The 21,504-nt window shown below is 44.7% G+C and overlaps 1 protein-coding gene across 1 annotated transcript in view; it reads right to left on the bottom strand.

Annotated features, from left to right (window-relative positions):
* Window positions 1-10,345: 10,345 nt before the first annotated feature.
* Window positions 10,346-21,504, bottom strand: part of DCP1A (decapping mRNA 1A) — a 45,377-nt gene continuing 34,218 nt past the window's right edge. The window contains exons 6-9 of the mRNA XM_081105981.1: window positions 20,509-20,622; window positions 14,881-15,633; window positions 11,159-11,377; window positions 10,346-10,668 (exon numbers count right to left, since the gene is read on the bottom strand). Coding sequence (XP_080962107.1) covers window positions 10,588-10,668; window positions 11,159-11,377; window positions 14,881-15,633; window positions 20,509-20,622 — 1,167 coding nt within the window. The 3' untranslated portion in view covers window positions 10,346-10,587. The remainder of the gene's footprint in view (window positions 10,669-11,158; window positions 11,378-14,880; window positions 15,634-20,508; window positions 20,623-21,504) is intronic.

Here is a 21,504-nt window from a genome sequence, read left to right as displayed (position 1 = left end):
TTAGTGCCAAGGAACATGGCTTTTGCCAGTGAACATACTCAGAAAAAAACAAAACCAAAGTTCCATCTTGAAATAAATGCTGCTGAGACTGGGGAGGTGGGATGCAATTTTATGAATGCACTTTCTTGACTTCTCATGGTTATGTAAAGCTGCCCCTGTGTTTCATAAGCCGGGCTGCTTATGGGTGTTTTGGGGTTGGGAGCAAGTCCCTGGGTGAGGGCTCCTCCTGCCCTTGTTTTGCTATCCGCATGAAACTCAGGGCACAGCTATCCTGATGTGCTCCTGCATGTCCACAGAGTGGGCACCGATGAGGCATGAACAGGCCCCGAGGAGCTGCGTTCCTGAATGACAGCGCTGGGCATCGCTTTGGCAGGGTCAGCCTATGTGTGTGCTTGGGGGCACACTTGCGCTAAGCATCATGGGCCACAAGCCAGCACAGGGCTTGCAGTGAGCCAGTATCCCAGCCTGAGTTCTCAGAGCCCTTTCCTTGACTCATGTCCAGGGCTACCAACGGATGTGGCTCTTTCACATAGATGTTTCTCTCTCTCTACTCTCTCCCCCTCCCTTCCATTCTCTAAAATCAATGGAGCCTGGCTGGTGTGGCTCAGTGGTTGAGTGTTGACCTATGCACCAGGAGGTCACCATTCAATTCCTGATCAGGGCACATGCCCGGGTTGCAGGCTGGATCCCTGGTCGGGGGGCATGCAGGAAGCAGCCGATCAAGGATTACCTCTCATCATTGATGTTTCTATCTCTCCCTGTCCCTTCCTTTCTGAAATCAATACATTTTTACAAAAATAAGATAAAATAAATGGGGAAAAATATCCAGTGAGGAGTAACCAAAAACAAACAAGCATACAAAACAAACAAACCATGGTTTGAAAAATAAATGAATAAATAAAAATCCAAAAAAACAAAATCCATTAAAACATATCTTCGGGTGACGATTAAAAAAAAAGAAGAGCGATTTGGAGTGGCACCTGCTGGCCTATGCCGAGAGCCCAGCGTGCCCCTGACAGCCTGTCCTGCAGGTTTGTGACTTGGCAGTTCCTTGCAACAAACCTCCTAACAGACCTATGGGTTCTGCTCGTCTGGTTGAACCCTGGCTGATACACACACAAAGTAGAAAACGTCAATCTGCCATCACCCCGCCATCCAGAGTTCACCATGAACAACTTTTTGGTATTTCCTTCCAGTCATTTTTTCTCTCCCTTTCTATCCATGAACATGCATATCTTAGTAAGGCCATGAACCCTCTGCTTGCCTTGCTTTTGTTTACATCGCTGTGCATCTTAAATCCTTCCCCACAGAGTCTCAGTGGTTCTCAACCTGTGGGTCGCGACCCCTTTGGCGGTCGAACGACCCTTTCACAGGGGTCGCCTAAGACCATCCTGCATATCAGATATTTACATTACGATTCATAACAGTAGCAACATGACAGTTATGAAGTAGCAACGAAAATAATTTTATGGTTGGGTCACAACATGAGGAACTATATTTAAAGGGCCAGAAGGTTGAGAACCACTGGTCTCCGTGCTTTCCTCCCCAGGACTATTCCTGGCGTAGAGGAAGGGCAATGGCTGTCCCCTTTGGCTGGACGTTGGCACTCCTGCTGCATTTCTCCTGTGACAAACAATACTTGGGCCTGCGCTCCAGCCAGCACTGTGCTTCCCCGAGAGAGGGCTTTTCCCCAGTCGCTACTGTGTGTCCTTGGCCAATCCCAGGACCAGGCTGGGTGGTGGGCTCTTCGAGTCACCCCAGGAGGCCTGGAGCTGGACGGCCTTGGCATTCCTGAAAGGTGAGCACCAGTATTGGGCCCAGCCCAGCCCAGCCCTGCCAGGTCTACTTTCCTCACGCATAAAGAAAAGGTGCCTAGTCATTGTAGCTTGCAATTTGAGTAGTGGAGCCTGGGCACTTCCCTGGGCGGGGAGCGGGGAGCCGCCCCAACAGCCCCTGTCAGCTCCTTCCCAGGGGCGCTGTGCCAGGCTGCGCTAGGGCAGAGCCCTTGACAGGGCACTTGTACGGCGGTTGGGCCGCACCTTGCACGGTCTGCAGGATGGGGTGGGGAGAGATCCTCACCCTTGTCCCCTTTGCTTGTCGCGCCTGAGTTCCCCTAAGCAAGCCAGGGCGGTGGGGTGGCTCCTTTGTTCCCGTGGATATTGAGGATGCACATGTTTGTTTTGTTGTGGGGAGATGAAGTGGGTTTTCTCTGGGTGGATGTTGACTAGTTGAAGGGAATGGTTACTGAGGGTGGACTAAAGCACTCTGGAGACAGGTATATAGAGGGGCTGTTTCACTGTCCCCAGCAACAGCTCCTCCAGGGAAACACGGAGCCATTAAGGGTGGGAGGATTAGTCAGGAGATGCAAAAGGTCCCAAACCCAGGTTAGTTGCCTTCCAAACACAATGGCTTTTACTCTCTCTCTCCCCACCCTCAACCCCAGAATTAGCAAGGGAATCCAGCTGGCCTCTCATTCTGGGGACTTGGACCAGCTGACTAGGACCAGGCCTGGTAAAGCATTGCTCTGTGCTACCGTGCAAAACAGAAAGGTGCTGCTGCTGCTGCTGGCCACCAGTCAGGGCAGCGAAATGGTTCTGCCATCACTGACTCTTTGATTCACTCATCCATTCATCCGCTTGTTCCATTTACCAAGGCCCATGTGCTGGTGCTGTGCCAGAGGCTCAGGGAGGACAATCCTGTTAGGGTTCTTGGTTCTGAAGAGGTCACAGGTCACAGGCTGGCAGGGGCTGTGTGTACAAAAGAATTGCCTGCTGCAATCTGTGCAGAAGAATTGCCTGCTGAGACTGCAGATCAGGGAAGGCTCCAAGGAGGAGGTGACCATGGATAGCAAGTTTTGAAATGACAGTATTCCCTGCAACAAAAACTGTACCTCGCGGGCTGGCATGGGTGAGGGGGACTGAGACAGTGAATCCATTTTGAATTTGAAAACACTGAATTGGAAAGCAGCAACAGCTGTAGTGGGGAAAAGGGTGCTGGGTCCCACCCACCTCCTACCCTGGGCCTCAGTTTCTCTGCTTGGTCAGTGTCCTGGCAGGGCGCCTCTGAGCCTCCTTTGCCCTCCTCTGGTCTCGGGCTGAGAAAGTCCTCTGAGAGCTACACCTGCGATGGGTAATTGGGAATAATCACAACAGGCGAAGCAAACCCTGAACCGGCCCATTGCCCCATCACAGGGAGCAATGCTGCTGTCATTTCACAAATGCTCTTCGCAGGTCTCCAGGGACCTAGAGGCTTCCTCCACGTCCCGCAAGCCCAGAGGGAGGGGTCTGAACACGTCCAGTTCAGCTCTCGCCTCTGCTGAGCTCTGTCTGGGTGAACTTGGACTGACTGCCTTTGGCAAATTACTCAATCGTCAGTTCCCTCATCTGATGTTGAAATTCACTCTATTCCCCAAGTAGTGACAGGCACCTCTACTATGTACACATTGTGGACACAGAGGGGTGAAAGCAGTCCCGGTTCCCCACGGGGTCACAATCTAATGGGAGTGGGAGGGGGTGTGCGAGCGCATGGGTGTGCGCTTGAGCAGGTGTGGTGTCAAGCACACTGTCTGGGACAGAATAGCTGCCGCCGCAGCCCAAGGTTCGGATGAAGATTAACAGGCAGCACCTGCATGTGTCTCCTTCCACCTTCCAGCCCACCCTGCTCTGCCCTCTCCCCGAGAGGCTGGCTGATCAGGGGCTGAGCCTCCAGCATCGCACTGAGCCATCGTTTAGGGACTCCAAAGTCCTCCGGGAGCATTAATTAATAACCCTGCGTCTTGGGCTGGAGTGCAAATAGCTCTTCGGTCTTCTTTTGGGTGGGAGCCCAGGTGAGTCAAGGCGGTGAGTGCTGAGATCCAGGCTGTGGGCCGTGGCGGGTGGGGGAGGCTGATTCACAGGGGCGTTGGGCCCTGGACAGGCCCTTGGTGGGACAGCAGCCACCTTTTGGGTATGGTGGGGACAAGTGTCAGTGAAGACCAGGGCTTCTCTCCTGGGGCATGTGGAGAGTTTCTGTAGTTGTGTGTTTCTTTATTTAATATGGAGCATTTCATTATAGAGCACTCTGAAATTTCTTCTTCATGTGACACGTAGGGTATGTTAACATTGTATGTGCAGGCATAGGTCACCTTCTCTGTAAATCCCAGCTCAGGACAGTAAAGGTGGAATTACAAAATACTTGTTTAAAAGGGGACGAGGCACCTGCTGGGTAGAGACCCCTGGTGCAGATCCCATGGTTAAGTGGAGGCCACTGACTGCACACCATTGCTCGAGTCCCCCTTCCCATCTGGAGGGCCTAGCGGGGGGCGTGGGGGTCAAGCAGAAGCCATCCTCCTCAATGGCAGCAGCATGGGAACCTCTCTATTAGCTCTATTTGGGGAAAGAACCGGGCCTGCTGGGTAACAGTGACCTGGTAAGAAAATAGCCCCTGTGGACTGTGGCTGCTTTCCTGGCTCCGTATTCTGGGGCACTTCTCAGTCGGAAGGACTGACACCAACCTAACCAGGGCCAGTGCCTCTGACCCCTCCCAGGGTGACGGGAAGTTGGTGTTGTATGTTGGGGTCTCCACACCCCTCCACCTCAGGGCCGTGGAGAGGGTTAAATAAGAGCATGCAGCACATGGCGAATGTCAGTTATGATTACTTGTGGAATTCACTTCAAACTTAAACTCACCTGAAAAATGCTTGTCAAACATGGTGTGAATGTCACACTGTATCATCTCGGTCCAAGCCATTCTCCTTCTGGTGGTTACATCTCATACTAGTCATCTTCTAGCGAAGTTCCCCGGAGCACCTGGAGAGATGTGGGTAAGGCTTGGCTGGGGCTGGGAGCCCTGCCCTCCTGCCAGTGTGTGGACAGCAAGGTTCACTGCCGGTTGGTTGTGTGTGTGGCAGCTGTCTTCTTGCCTATTCCATTTAGCAAACTCCGAGAGGTAGCCGTTAGAACCTGGTCTTGATCTCAGCTCCTTGGAAACCTGTCAGGCTTGTTCACATTGCACGTGGTAGCTGCCTGAAAGATGGAAAGGCAGCTGAGCTTCAGGGTTTGTTTGAGGGACCATTTCTGCTCTTCCCTTCTGCCTTCCAAGGACCTGGCTTTGTCTAAAGGTGGGCTTTCCTCAGTGACCACCCAGCGATGCAAGTTCTAGTTCTTCCGTCAGTGAGACAGGCAGGCTGGTTCCTGGTAATTCTGAGACAGTTTCCCAGAAGCCTCAATAGTCTCTTATTCAGTCTCCTTACTTAAAGGTTAAGTTTAGCAACATTTAATCTATGATCCAGGATCCCTAAACAGTGAGTGAAAACGTTATTAGAAACAATCCCGAAACCACCTGGCCAGTGTGCTCAGTGGTTGAGTGTCAACGTATGAACCAGAAAGTCACGGTTTGATTCCCATGTCCTGATTATGAGCTCAATCCCCAGTAGGGGGCGTGCAGGAGGCAGTGATCAATGATTCCCTCTCACTGATGTTTCTCTCTCTTTCCCTTTTCCTTCCTCTCTGAAATCAATATATATATATAAAGAATTCTAGACCAGCTCTCTGGTTTGCTTGGCTTCAGGTCCTGACCCACCTTTGGCATATACCTCAATCACTCTCACCTTCAACTTCCTTCTCCCTAAAATGGGTTATTGTGCAGATCAAGAAAATAATGAGGGAAAAAAACAAAAACAAAAACAAAAAACCACCACCCCAAAAAAACAACAGAAAATGAGACAGCAATCCTTACCTGTTGAATAAGCAGTTGAATAATGATAACTGGTGTGTGTTTATAACAAAGTTATAAGGCAAGAGTTAGTATATGCTCTGCTCTAAGAAAGCAGGAAGGTATAGCAAACATTTTAGGGAGAATTTTGTTTGGAAACATTAAATGTTAACAATTATTAGGGAGATATATGATTAACACATTTTTTAAATCCTTATGGAGGATATGTTTATCAATTTTGAGAGATAGCTGAAGGGAGAAAAACATTGATGTGTGAGAGAAACATCAATCAGTTGCCTCCCAAATGCAATGAGATCTGACCAGGGATCAAACCCACAACCTTTTGGTGCACAGGACAACGCTCCAACCAACTGAGCCACATGGCCAGGGCTCAACCATTTTTTTCCCTTAAACTTTTCCTTTAAAAAAAAAATTATATATATATATATGTATATATATATATATATATGATTTTTTACAGAGACAGGAGAGGGAAAAAGAGTTAGAAACTTCGATCAGCTGACTTCTGCACACCCCCTACTGGGGATGTGCCCACAGCCAAGATACATACCCTTGACCAGAATTGAACCTGGGACCCTTCAGTCCGCAGGCCGATGCTGTATCCACTGAGCCAAACCGGTTAGGGCTGAACTTTTCTTTATTTCCCACCATGATCACATTTTACTTTCCTCACTCCCTTTCTTTCCTTACCTTCCTAGATGCCTGGCACACACTGACAGTTCAATACACATGAAACAATGACTTTGGGAAATGACCCAGACTGTAAAGTTTCTTATAAACTGTTTTTGGTCGTGATTAGAACTGTATCCTCCATCTGGGGAGGTGCCAGCAGGACGGGAACCTCTCTATTAGCTCTATTTGGGGGAAAGAACCAGGCCTGGGAGAGGCCTAGGAGGGGCAATGTCTGGGGGCAGGGACACATCAGAGGGAGAAACAGGAGATGAAATTCTCTGGAGTCCACTCATTCAAGGCTTCTGACCTGGGAATCGTGTGGCCTGCGACCCAACCGGCTGGAACAGGGTGGAAGCAGGTAGACAAAGGTTTTGTCAGTTTTGTTCTCTTGCCCCACCCCATCTCACCAGTATTAGGCTCTGGCAAAGTGGAGCAACTCATTCAAAAGATTCTATTTCTATAAATTAAATAAAAACACAATTAAAATTTATTAGGTGGTAAAACTTGGTTTCGAACTTTTATTAAAAAAATATATTTGCAAACATATAAAATTTAGGATGAAAAATGCTCATTTGAAAACATGTAATAACTTAATATTTGCAAACATACACAGATGGTATAAAATTCATACCATTAAAAATGTTAATGATGCAGTATTGCGCTCATGGAACAAAAATCTTGCTGTAATTCCAGAGCTCCCCTCCCCCACAATGTTTCGGGGAGCTGGGACTCTGGGACACTGAAAGTCACGAGGGCCACGTGGCCAAAGCGGTGGTACAGAATAAAAACCATTTAGAACACAGAACCACACAGGTAAAAGGGAAACACAATCTTGCACCTTCCCCACTCTAAGTGAACGATATTGCATCTCAGCATTTAACGAAGATATCAAATCAAATATAAAACCAAGTGAAACATTGCACACATCTCTCTTGCTGAAAAACAGGCTCCTTGAGGCCCCAGCACACTCAGGGACACAGCTTTCAAAAAGCCCAGTGTTAGTTGCTTTACTTGGTGCAGATCTTAACATTTTAGGCACCTGAAAACACAGGGCACACAAGGTACTTTGAATACAAGCGAAGAAAACCAAAGACAGGTAAGAGAGAAACACATGCTCAACAGCAAATGTGCAGCGAGAATGCAGGCCACACGTCCCTGTGGTTCCTGGTCTTCACTCACGCGGACGGGGCCCGCGCGTGCCTGCGCCGCCTCTCATTCCTCCGTGTTTCTGCATTTGCCCAGAGTTACAGTATGATGGCTGATTTTGTTTCTTTAAGCAGTTAGGCACCTTCAATTTCATGTTGCATTATTAGTAATACAATGGCAGTTATGGCCTCTACTACCAAAATGAGAAAATTTCCAACTACATTCTTTGGGGAGGAGAGTAATAAAGCTGCATTGTTTACAAATATTTAACTAGAGGATTTGATGGGGTTTACAATTTTTATAGGAAAACATAGGTGGAAAAGGAACAAATGCTTGACATGCAGAATTGGGGCAGACATAGCCCACACAAAGCCTGCGCATCCTCAGGCAGAGGACCCAGGTCACCTTCGGCTCTTCAAACACCACTGACGGTGGCCCAAAGCCTCAGAAGGAAAGCTGTGGACACTCACATGCAGATGGCACGGAGTGCTGCTCCTGACACTGACCGTCATTTGAAAACATAGGATTCCAAGCCACACCTTACAAATCTCAGGACAGGCACAGTGAGGAGGAGCTTCTGCCTAAAGGAGTAAGGTCGCCTGGGAGTCCATTCAAAACAGCACATTTACCACAACAGGAGAGCGGTCACCCCTGCAAAACCTAGCAAGAAGCCTCTCTGTTTTGGTGTCCATTACGATTCAACTAAGGTTCCAGAAAAGACACGGTAGCAATGTAAACACGCAACCCAAGCTAGCACGAGGTTCTGGACAGTGAGCCTGAAAGGAGTAAGGCAACTGAACGGACTTCTGGGCCAGGATCATCTAACTGCAACTATCCAGGCTTGGCCCGACTTTCTTAGGAACTCATTCTGGCCCAAACTTCCAGGTAATCATAATGGTGAAGTTCTGGCTTCTGAACTTTAAATACATGCTTTGAATATTTAAATTTGGGAGTTGAAACAGGCATCACCTTTTCAAATCTCCATGACTTGGGCACTTAAAATTTACGTTCACATTAAGGAAACCTTATCACAGATTCTCTTTTCCATCTATCATATTTATTCCCTTGGGTTAAAGGGTGAAAATGAACAGATTTGATTACAGACCCTCTTAGGATATTCTCTCTTAACTCTCCTAATATTATACATACTCAAATCACCATGTCAATTCAAATGTCTACTAATTATAACCAGAATCCCTTGATTCTTCTGCTTACCAAAGCCCACTGAGACTACTCTTGGGTGAGATCAAACCTACTGGTGCAACTGTTTTCTGAGAACAGTCGTGTGGCTCCATGGACAGTCTCCTGGTGTCAGTAACTCTCTGTATCCTACTGTAACTTTCCCTTTCCCTGTGATACACCAGCAATTCATTTTTGGTTGCTGAACTTACACACTACCTTTGAAAACAAACTATTCCTAATTGAGTATGAGAACTTATAAGTTTTCCTGACTTTTGCACAATTCACAAATAACTAAGTAGATGCAATAGAAGACACTAAATTGAGAAGCAGAAAAGTTGCCAGAGAAGCATGTTTAGATGAATAAAGCCAATCAAACAAAGCATTCTTTATGCTAAAAAACTAAGACCAAACTAAAACAAGTATGCAATTCACAGATAATTTTCTAAAATCTCAACTAGGAAACAAAATCTATGGGCTTATGACTGAGTTACCATTAAAGCTTAACTGATTGCTCCCGAGGAACTATCATATCTGTCAGCATTATTCACAGCTAATCCTTATGCTAGCCGGTTGAGCCACTAGGGTTTTTACCCAATCATTAGTGCTCAGAAAAGTAAGCAGTGCATCTTAATTGGTTAAATACTACAAAATGACCTGTATCATAGAAACAAAAACACTTTCATTCAAAGAATATCTTAAAATTACTATTGCTGAAATAAACCCAAATCTACATTAAAATATTACTAATCACCATTACATGCCATAAAAGAATAAATATAAATCCTGGCAGATTAATAGCAGCATAACAAAGCATCTTTACATATTTTCACACTTTGGCTGCAAAAGTACTCACAGCCTGAATACATTGGTAAAGTTCTGAATTTGCTTTGCTTGAGCTCCGTATACTACAGTAAGGTAAGGGCAGTGTGAGTAACAGCTCCCTTTTCTGCATAGCTTCAACATTATTCTCAGTAGACTCGAGGAATGGAACCAGAATGGCTTTGTCAGATTGGTCCACTGGTCCTTTGTCAAAGTGTTAAGGAAAACAATCAACAAAGACCTCTGTGTTTACACAGAAAAGGAAAATAAGGCTATGCTTCACACACAAATGTAACGTTTTCAAAACCACTGGAGAGTTTAACTTAAAGTGAAGATTTCTGATAGAATTTGAGCTTTACCAGCCTCAGCCTTTGCTTCAGAGGTGTGACGTGCCTGCTCTCTCGCCACCCTATGGGAACGAACCTGCTGCATGTCAGCACTAAGGACTCTTAAAAACAAAACACAATTTTCAGGACTTTAAAGGCCCAAATGGAGCACTCATATAAGATATACTTCACTTGAACAAACCAGTCCTAACTTGCCCATTTAAATTCTGATGCTTACAACTGGAAACGACATTGCACAGAGTTGGCTTCTGCGCTGCTCAAACTTGACTCTCAGCCTGATGCTCACGTTCCTGGGGGGAAAGGCGGGGGGGGGGGGGGGGGGACGGGGACGGACAGGATGGGCTGAACTCTGACTGCAGCAAGGCTGGGGACCCTCCTCCCTAAGACTTCAAAAGCGAAAGCAGTTGAAACTCAAGACTCCTTATTTCACAGGTGCTTACAGCTGATGAAAACACCTACACAACTTAACACAATGGTCTATTTTTTTTTTTTTTTTTGTCAAAACAAAGGGCTGCTGGTGATGCTTCACAGTGAAACCTCCATTATCACTGAGAACGTCACTTGGGAAACATTCTTAAGGAATGAGTCTCTTTCTCAAAGGCTCAATTTCAGGATTCTAGAAACTCCATGTTCTGTTCAGAAGTTCTCATGATGAGGCCTATTTGTTTCTGAGGTTGACATTCTGTTTTCAGGCTGGTTTCTGCTCCAGTCATAGGTTGTGGTTGTCCTTGTTCTTGGTCAGAACCTGCAAGTAGACTTCATGAAGTGTACTGAGGAAGCTGGAGTCATTCTGGAAGAGATGGTAATGTCAGTTACCTTATCAGAGCTCACGTCCTATTTTTAAAAAAATATGTTTGTACTGATTTTTAGAGAAAGGAAGGGAGAGGAAGAGAAACGATCAGCTGCCTCCTACATACTCCCTACTAGGGACCAAGCCGGCAACCTGGGCATGTGCCTTGACTAGGTTGCAACCTCTTGGTGCATGATATGATGCTCAACTAATTAAGCCACACCAGCCAGGGCAGAACTCACATCCTTGATAACAGCTTAGGAAAAAGCTGTGTGAGTAACTAGTTATAAATGATTTGTATAACTAGTTACCCATAGAATCTTACCATCCAGAAACACCATGATTAATAATTCACTCAGATATTATTCCACCTATAAGCTCAGGAAGAGAATAACATTACTTCCATCTAGTCCTGAATTAACTTACTGACCTAATTTCTAAAACTTGTAATTTTTTAAAATTAAAGAATGAAAATTCAAAGACTACATACCTTAATTAGATGTATTAACGTATCCTGGAGCTGAGACTTGCTGAGAATGATGGAAGGCTTTCTCTGATTTTCCGACGTTCCAACTGTCAGAGGCGAAGAGGAGCTTGCTTTCCTCTCCAGGTCTGTGGCCCTGGTCACTGTCTGCTGGAAAACACTCGGGGACAGCAGCACTGAAGACACTACAGCGGTTGTTGCAGTAACCACGGGGGGACCTGCAACCTGCAGGGGAACAATGGTCATTTCTGTATCAAAGTGCAGAAGCCAGCAGCCAGGCTCAAAGTAAGCAACACCCGATAACCCGATAAGCAGAAGGAGACTGGAGCAGAGTCCAATGCTAACTATTTGGAGTTCAGATAAGCATTCAGTAGAAGCATTTATGTCTGGTTAGGAAACGTGTCAGCTAAAGGATGAAGAGCCCATTTATGTGTTAAGAATTCTGTAGAGTTGTTATGAGAAGCCAAGTCTGATCACTAAAGAAGGGGAATATGATGAATAACCAGCATGGTATGTACACACAGTAAGAACAATCCTATGATAAATTACAATGTAAATTTTTTATGGGGGGGGGCAAGAAAAATGATTGAAAGAGGACATGAGAAAACGTTAGGGATGATGGCAATGTTACATATTGTGATTGGGTGAGGTTACTCGAGGGAGAGATGTTTGTCAAAACTCATAAAAATCTGCATTTTAGTATATGTAAATTTTACTTCAATAAGAAGAGAGCCCTGGCTGGTTTGGCTCAGTGGATAGAGCGTCGGCCTGCGAACTGAAGGGTCCCAGGTTCGATTCCGATCAAGGGTATGTGCCTTGGTTGCGGGCACATCCCCAGTGGGGGGTGTGCAGGAGGCAGCTGATCGATGTTTCTCTCTCATCGATGTTTCTAACTCTCTATCCCTCTCCCTTCCTCTCTGTAAAAAATCAATAAAATATATTTTAAAAAAATAAGAAGAGAATTAAAACAATCCAGTTACACAGCACTTGTTTCTTTTGTAGTGTTCAATATATTTACTATACTACTGCTGGTATCAAAGATAGAATTTCTTAAAAATAAAACTAACAACTACGTCCTTCCCCATTTAGATGTGCTTCTAGGCTAGTAATGGCTAACCATCAGAATATACTAAGCTAAGAATAATCAGTTTTAATAATTCTCATATTTGCTATAATCAACAAGAGATCTACATTTCTCTACCTGTCACCCTCCTCATGTGCAAATAGCAAAGAGCCTGTCAGTTTGTGGGTATAATTTTGGTGTCTGAGCCATTTAGCGTTTTTTGTGTGCAGCATCAGGCTGAGAGATCCTGCCAATCACCGTGTAGCAGGACAAGCTACAGAAAAGACTGGGTGACAAGACAAGTCAGAAGCTGGCTTTAGTGTAAAATCTGAGACATGAGGCGAAATGAAAAGGCTCAAAGGCAAATGGGAATGTAAAATTTTAGAAATGAAAAAAAAAGTGTGCATTTTCAAGGCTGGCAGGTAATTGAGGGTGGGGGCAATTTTTAAAAATGGGGCAGGGGAGGATAAACAAGACAGAGCGCACAGGCCTGGGAAGCTTTGTTGTCAGGGCAACGGGAAGCCAAGGAGAGCACTGTGGCAGGCAGTGACACTGCCCTTTGCTAACTGGGACATCACAGCTCTTCCAGGGCAAAGCGTATTTCCTACTCAGAGAAGCAGGCTGCTGTGTTCTGAGCAGTCACCCACCCATTCACAAACACTGAGCAAATGTCTGCCCTGTGGCTGACCCTGCGCGTGTACAGTCAGGGAAGACATCCACACAGTGATGACTCGAGCCTAGAGGCCACAGTAATGAACTGCCTGGGGTCGCAAAGGAGCCTGGCCTACGAGCGGGTATCTACCACGAGTCTAGCTTGAAAGCTATGAACTTTTCAGTCAAGTACAGTGCTTTACTTCACACCCAGGACTTTCTTTTGTTGTTAATCCTCACCCCAGGATATTTCCCATTGATCTTTTAGAGAGAGTGGAAGAGAGAGGGAAAGACAAACATCAATGTGAGAAAAACACATCAATTGGTTGTCTCCTGCAAGAACCCCAACCAGAGCCCGAGTCAGGGAGGAGCCTGCAACCACGGTATGTGCCCTTGACCGGAATGGAACCCGGGACCCTTTGGGGGTCAAGCCCACAACCCAGCCTATGCCGACCGGGAATCGAACCATGACCTCCTGGTTTATGGATTGATGCTCAACCACTGAGCGACCCTGGCCGGGCCATTTTAGGATTTTTTGTTTGTTTTTGCCTGATAGTTCCAGAAGTCCTCCTTTGACTCAGGACCACGCAAATTATCCCAAGCTTTGCTCAACTCCCAACTTCTTCAGTCCTCATTCAGTGTCTACCTTGTGCAGGCACACTAGGGTGCCACAGAGCATCCCAGGTTTGAAGCTTATTAAATTGTCACTTTGGGCCAGTTCTCTTGAGGTTCTCTGCAGCACAAGGGGGAAGGAGAGTGTCCTATGTAACAGGTCTTGTGCCCTAAAATGCGTTTGCTGCCACTCTTCCTGTTGCTGTGGGAGTGCAGCCTGAGTGCCTCCTTTCAAGGGCAGCATTTGTATGTGTATTTTCTCAATTACCTGGCAGTATCAAATTTTAGGAGCCGGGGCTTCATTGAGTTCTAATGTGTGTGCTCTACAACTACAAGTTCTTTCTCTCCCAGTGAATGAGGACAAGATTTCACATGTGTAAGCGTGACTCTGGATAGAGGCCGTTTAGTGCTGCCTGTCCAAAGTTTAAAGCGCCTCATCCAGAGGTGTGCTGCCAGGACCCTGCACATCTGCAGACGCAATAGGAACAACAGCTCTTACAAAAGCCACAGGTTTCAGTTTTTTCCTCAGGGACACAGTTAAGGCTTTGCACACACCTCCTTGCGGTATGAAGGGGGTCAGAATCTGTCTTGAAGCTTTCATCCTGTTGCATCATCAGCTACACTGTCACAAGTTCCTGTCAGCCTCTTCCATCAGGAATCTAGGACTAGTTGCTAACGTTTCCTATTGCTAACCTACAATTTTCCTCATTAATTAGGAAATCCTTATTGAAACGTGCTACGTCTGTTCATCTCTCTTTTTTTAAACATTGGTCTATGCAGCAAAACCAGGATCCTGAAGTCTTTGCCAAAAGTGTTATCCATTGCCATCTTGGTAAGAGCTCCCATTTTCTAAAGAACACAGTATGTGTAAGTTCTGCTGGGTGTGGCCCTAGCCGGTTTGGCTTAGTGGATAGAGTGTCAGCCTGTGGCCCAAAGGGTCCTGGGTTCGATTCTGGTCAAGGACATGTACCTTGGTTGCAGGCTCCTCCCTTGCCCGGGCCGTGGTTGGGGCTTGTGCAGGAGGCAACCAATCAATTTGTTTCTCTCACATCAATATTTCTGTCTTTCCCTCTCTAAAAATCAATGGAAAAATATCCCTAAAGATTAAAAATAAATGAAATAAAATAAAATAAAATAAAATGACTCTGTCTTGCCCTGGTGGCGTGGCTCAGTGGTTGAGCATCGACCTATGAACCAGGAGGTCATGGTTTGACTCCAAGTCAGGGCACATGCCGGGTTGGGAGCTCGATCCCCAGTGTGGGGCGTGCATGAGGCAGCCAATCAATGTTTCTCTCATCTATGTTTCTCTCTCTCTATCCCTCTCCCTCTAAAATCGGTAAAAGCATATGGTCTTTTCAGTCCCCGCCCCCCCACTCGGTTAAAGCACCCCCTCCTGCAGTACCTGAGGGGGAGCGAGCACCATGCTGCTCAGGGCGGTGGAGGCTCTTGCTGCTGCTGTCTTAGGAGGAGGCTCTATGAAGCTCTCAGGTGTGGCCAGCTGGCCAGCTGCTGGAGGAAAGCTGGGGGCCACTGCGCCCTTCCCAAGCGACTGTGTCTGTATTTGGTCATGCTGTGGGGTCAACCTGAGTTTCTGGAGAAGATCAACACTTGGGAGGGTTGTCCCAGCAGTGTTTGTCACGCTCAGAGGGGCCCTGAAGGGGCTCTGACTGGCAGTCAGACTGGCATGGCTCAGCTCGGGGACTGACTGACCCAGGAGTGGAGACCTCTGTCTTGGCGTGGTCTTCACTGCCTGCATCATGGTGGTGTTTCGGGGTAAGCAGGGGGGAACCTGTACAGTAGGAGCTTCTGCTGGTAGAGTGGGGCTGAGCCCGGGGTGCAATGGGATCGCATAGCTTGGGAGCTGCTTTTCATTGGACTGTGAGATGGAGGCAGGAGTGATTAGCACCGGGGCAGTGACTTCAGGTTGGGCTGAGTGGTGGGCAGCGGGATGGGCACCCGGGTTTTCTGACCGAGGAGTCCCTCCTGACTGCTCAAAGGAAAATGGTAGGAATGAGCTGAGTTCTTTCTGAGGGGCATCTCCTGGCAGCTTCTCTACTTCTTCTGAATCCAGACCCACAACTGTTGGCTGTTCCTTTGGCAAAGAGGTTCCAAACAATTCTTCCACGGTCAGGTGTTTGTGTCCTGATGGAGCAGACTGGAAAACAAACAAAACCACCAATGAAAGACATCTCTTGCAAACCAGTGTAACTACACTTTTTCATCAATCAAAAACAGTTTGCAGAAGCAAGGATGGATGGAGTCTGAAAATAAGAAAATGGAACAAAGTGAAGATGTACCAGCGATTAAGGCCAAGATGCATCTAGTCTCCCCAGGTTGGTGGGTAGAAATCTACATTAGTAGCCCTGGTTGGAAGCTCAGTTGGTTAGAGCATTGTCCCGATACGCCAAGGTTCCTGGTTTGATCCCCGGTCAGGAGGACCATACAAGAATCAACTAATGAATAAATAAGTGGAACAACAAATTAATGTCTCTCTCTCTAAAAAAAAACAAAAACAAAAAACATGCACTAGTAATAAAATTCAAATTTTAGGGACTCCAGATAACAGCGTTAGAGTTCACTTTTTTCCTGGGCAAATGACTGATAACAGGTGAAGGGACAATTACCTTATTACAAAGTTAATTGTGCCTATTGCCCCATGTCAGCAACACATGTAGGGAAATAACATTCAGGAGGACAGAGGGACCAAATGCTGATCAAGTAATCCTACTTTTATTTTGACTACTCTTTTTTTTTTTTAAAATATATTTTATTGATTTTTTACAGAGAGGAAGGGAGTGGGATAGAGAGTTAGAAACATTGATGAGAGAGAAACATCCCCCTACTGGGGGATGTGCCTGCAACCAAGGTACATGCCCTTGACCAGAATTGAACCTGGAACCCTTGAGTCCGCAGACCAATGCTCTATCCACTGAGCCAAACCGGTTAGGACTATTTTAACTACTCTTGATACAAAGCTAGGCATTGAACCTCAGCTGGGTCTCAAATATCAGAAAATAAATGTAACCATTAAAAAAAAATAGGCCTTTCTCATTCTACTCCCAAGTCACAAAGTCTTCAAAAAAAGCCAAAGCATTTGCCTGGCCGGTGTTGCTCAGTGGATTGAGCATCGGCCCCATGCACCAAAAGGTCACCGGTTTGATTCCCAGTCAGGGCACATGCCTGGGTTTCAGGCTCCATCCCCAATAGGGGGCATGCAGGAGGCAGCTGGTCAATATTTCTCTCTCACATCATTTTTCTCTCTCCCCTTTGCCAAGGAGAGACAACAGGGGGAGGAGGCCAGTGCTGAGAACAGAAGACGCAGGCAGTTTACAAGTGAAGGGAGTGCCCTGGTGAGGACGTGCCAGCTGCTGGGTGAGGTGGCGGAGCAGGTCTGAGGAAGATGATGGCAGCTCCAAGTAACTGTTGTTGAGGAAGAGGCAGGAGCCTCCCCAGCTGTAAAGAACTGAAATTTCATATCAAACAATTTTATCTTAGAATATACTCAATGAAGAGAATTCTATTAATTTTTAAAAGCTAACATAATATATTTTGGGAAATTAATGTGACAAGAGGTTTGTTTAAGTGAAGGAATTCTCCAATGGCAAATAATTATTTTTCTCCTCTCTCCACCACCCTACCTATAGTCCCTAATAATCTCAATTCTACTGTTTCTATGAATTTGCCTATTCTAGATACCTTGTATAAGTGCAATCATACAATATTTGTCCTTTTAGGACTAGCTTATTTCATTTAGCATGTTTTCAGGGTTCATCCACGTTGTAGCATGTGTCAGAATTTCATTCCTTTTAAGGCTGAATAATATTGCACTATATGCATATATCACATCTTGTTTACTCACTCATCTGATGATTGACACTTGGGTTCTTTCCACCTTTTGGCTATAGTGAATAACGCTGCTATGAACATTAGTGTAAATATATCAGTTTTTAGTCATTGTTTTCAATTCTTTTGGGTATATGTCCATGAACTGAATTGCCGGATCATATTATAATTCTACACTTAACTTTTTGAGGAACTGCCAAACTGTCTTCCACAGCTGCTGCACCATTTTATGTTTCTTCCAGCAGTGCAAGAGGGTTCTAATTTCTCCATATTCTTGCCAATCTTTGTTGGCCATTTGTTTATCTTATTAGAAGAAATGTCTATTCAAGTCCTTTGCCCATTTTTGATTTGGGTTAATTCCTTTTTATACACATTATGTTTAAAACAAAATGATCAAGATGCGTGGCAAAAAAAGTGCTGGAAAACTACACTGATTTTTATTCATTGATGCAAATTATGTAGATCTTTACCACCACACTCTGTTATGTATGTATATAGATTTATATATATGGAGAGAAACCAACATTTAGATATAACTGCTTTGAAAAACATAGACCATATAAGGGCTATTTTCCAGAAATTTAAGTCTTTCCCAGGTAAGAATACTATTTTTATGTTATAAGAAAAGGAACAATAGGACATGGAGAAGCCTCCCCATGAAATACAACTTACGCTTCAAGAATGTCAGGATCTAGGCAGCAATTTTTACCTGCCTGGTGGACCATCAATCAACTTTTAAACTAAAACAACCTGTATTTACATTTGGAATGTTTCTACACTTATACTTAAAAATAACTATTTCTAATGGTTTAAAACCTACTTCATATTAAAAAATAAAACTATATAGTGAAACTTTGAACCTGGACTACAAAAAAACACAAAGTTTTCAGATTTCTCAGTGCTGCCTCCCTATAGCTTCTGCCAGGCCAGAAACAGATTCTCACACTTGTGCGTCACTCTCTTAATCTGTAGGGCACTACTATTATTGTTGCCATTTTATAGATGATGCCCAAGTACAACATAACCAGACTCTAATCTAGTTCTAACATAGTCCACATTCTTCCCATTATGCCACCACATGAGGTGTCAATTAAGCAGACTATAGGTTACCTAATCAACTGAACAGTAACATTAACCTTTGGGAAACAAAGGTGCAGCTAAACCCTGAAGAACTAAGAGGTGTCTACAGGTCCAGATGTACCAACTGATGGAACAGACAACTGGCCAGTCAGTCAGAGGCTGAACTTTGTAAGCAGAGCCTGCTTCTCCACACAAGCTCCCAGCAGCTCTACAGTCTCCGCCCGAGGACCCAGGACAAGAAAAACTGGCTACATTCCTCTAGAGACTGGGCTTAGGTAGCCATGGACTCCCCTTCCATCATCCACAGAAAAGATTAAATTTTACTCTTTCCCCATGTCTGGATATGCTTCAGGTTTAGATTGAGTTTTATAACGCCTCACTTAAATCAAGTGTTAGTCTGGCCATTTCCCTTGGGAGATGGAATTCAGTGAACAACAACATATATGGTACACGGCAAAATTTTAATATACTGTGTCAGGTTTTACACTGTTCCTTCCTCATCCCACAGCTCTTCGTATTTAGAGAATTTCATATATGTTTGGCTCTATTGTGTCCATGTCAGATTTCCTACCTGGTCAGTAAACTGAGCACACAAGAGGGTATGCATTACTCCTAACATAGGAATAAAAACAAAACAAAACAAAACAAAACCAACTAGAAAAATAGTCCAAAGGGATTCTAATAAGTGAATTATGAAACATATGGAATTAATACTATTAAGGCTTGAGAGCATTCTTTGCTCCTCAGCACTAGATGGCAGTGTTACCAAAGAAATGTACTATCTCTGTGTAGGGGCGGATTATGGAATCAATCCATTCCTAAAATCACAGCGTGATAGAACTGGAGAGAACTGAGATAGATTAGTGGCTGTTTAGGGTTAAGGATGAGAAGGGGGGAGGCAGGAAGGGTAGGACAGGGAAGTCCGTATGATAACAGAAGGTCAACACTAAGGATCCTTGTGGTGATGGAAGTCTTCTGTATCTTCACTGTGGTGGTGGATACACAAAGCTAGACACCAGATAAAATTGCATGGAACTAAATATGTACACACATACACACGCACAAATGAATACAAATAAAACTGAGAAAATGTGAACGAGATGGTAGATGCGTCAACATCCTAGTTGTGATATCGTACTATATTCTGCAAGCTGTTAACAATGGGGAGTGGGGGAAGGCTACATGGGATCTTTCTATATCATTTCTTGTAACTACATGTGAATCTATAATTACTTCAAAATCAAAAGTTTAATTAAAAAACTATGGGTTTTATTTGGTATCTGTTCATTCATCAACCCATCAGTTATAAAGAAAACTAACTCAGTCAACAGATATTTACAATGCTGATGCTAATAAGAATAGATGCTGAACTAGGCAGACCTAACTGCCTACCCCCATGAAGCTTACATTTTGGTGGGAGGAGACAATGAATATATACGAAAAACACAACCATGTTAGTCGGGTAGAAGTCTTAGGGAGAAAATAAAGCACAGGAAGGATTGTTATTTAAAATAGAGAGGTGAGAGAAGGCCTCATCTATATAGAGGATACTTGAGACCTGAAGGAAGAAAGGGAGCAAGCCATACACAGAAGGCAAGTACTCCAGGCCAGGGAACAACAAGTGCAAAGGCCAGTCTGAGGAGGGAGCAAGTCTGGCACATTTGTGGAAAGGCAGAAGAGCCAGCAAGGCTGGGGTCAAGTGAGCAAGCAGAGATACAAGATGAGACCAGGGTGTGGGGCCAGATCAAGTAGGGCCTTGTGGGCCACTGCCATGACCTTGGCTTTGAGTGAGATGGATGCCACTGGAGTTTTAAGCAGAGGAGTGCCATGATCTAACTTGTTTTGCCAGGATTGTGCTGGCAGCTGGGTTAAGAATAGGTAAGGGAGTGACAAGGGCAAAAGCTGGAAACCAGACAGAAACTACTATAAAATCCAGATAAAGGACAGTTACGTGGATGAGGGGAAACGACATGAGTATCACTATGCACTGCCTATACGTGCCTTGAAGATAAATGACATATCAAACTTGTACTACATTAAAATCCTTACAAAATGCTACTCTGTGTTTTGTTATCTTGGACAAAGCTGGAGCTTTAGCTGTACACACCTTATCTTGTAACCCGGATGGCGTCTCTTCTAGAGTCTCGGTGCTTCCCAGATTGGAGAGCTGAGTGCTTGGCTGTAGCCCAGGACTGGAGATATTCGAGTCGCCCATTTGATTCTTAAATTAAAAGGAAAAGTATATCATGTGAAAAAGTTTGCTATTATTTGGCTCACACAATAGCAATTGAGGTTATCAGAAGTGCTATTTTAGAAAACAAGCAAAAAAACCCCCAAAACAACCAAAAAACCAAACAAATGGTTTGCTTTGGATTCTTATGTAACTTATACAATAAAATTTCTAGCAAGTTGAGCACTTCATTTTAGACAATAAGGTTAGCAACAATTATTATTTTTATAACCCTTTTAAGGAAAAACCAATGGCATTATTTCATCACATACTATTTTCCATTAAAAAACATTTCCTCCAATTTTACTGAGGAATAATTGACATACATCATTGTGTAAGTTTAAGGCATACAACATGATGGCTTGATTTACACATAATGTGAAGTGATTACCAGAACAGATTTAGCTAACACCCATCTTCTCATATAGGTACAATAGAAAGAAAAGAAAAGGTCTTTTTTGCTTCATTTTTAATATGTGGTAAAATTAACCTTCTTGGGGTATATAGTTCTGAGTATCGATCACTATCATCAGGATATAAAATAGCTCTCTCACCTCAAAAAAATGCCCGTGTACTGTCTCATTGTAGGCATGCCCTTCCTGCATTCTTAGAAACTAGCGATCTGTTCTCCATCTAGTTTCGTCTTTCTGATAATGACGGAATACTGGCTTCTTCCTCTTAGTACAACGCCTCTGAAGATTCATTCAAGCTGCTGTGCGTATTAATGATCACTCCTTTCCATTGCTGAGCAGTATTCCACTGTATGTCTACACTGCAGTTTGTTTATAACTATTGACCCATAGGAGGACATGTGTGTTGTTTCCAGTTTTTGGTGCTTATGAATGCAGCTTCTATGAAACTTCACAGGTTTTG

The sequence above is a fragment of the Myotis nattereri genome (genome assembly GCF_964212035.1).
Source record: "Myotis nattereri genome assembly, chromosome: 14".
Lineage (NCBI taxonomy): Eukaryota > Metazoa > Chordata > Mammalia > Chiroptera > Vespertilionidae > Myotis > Myotis nattereri.
This window is presented reverse-complemented; position numbering and strand designations above follow the sequence as displayed.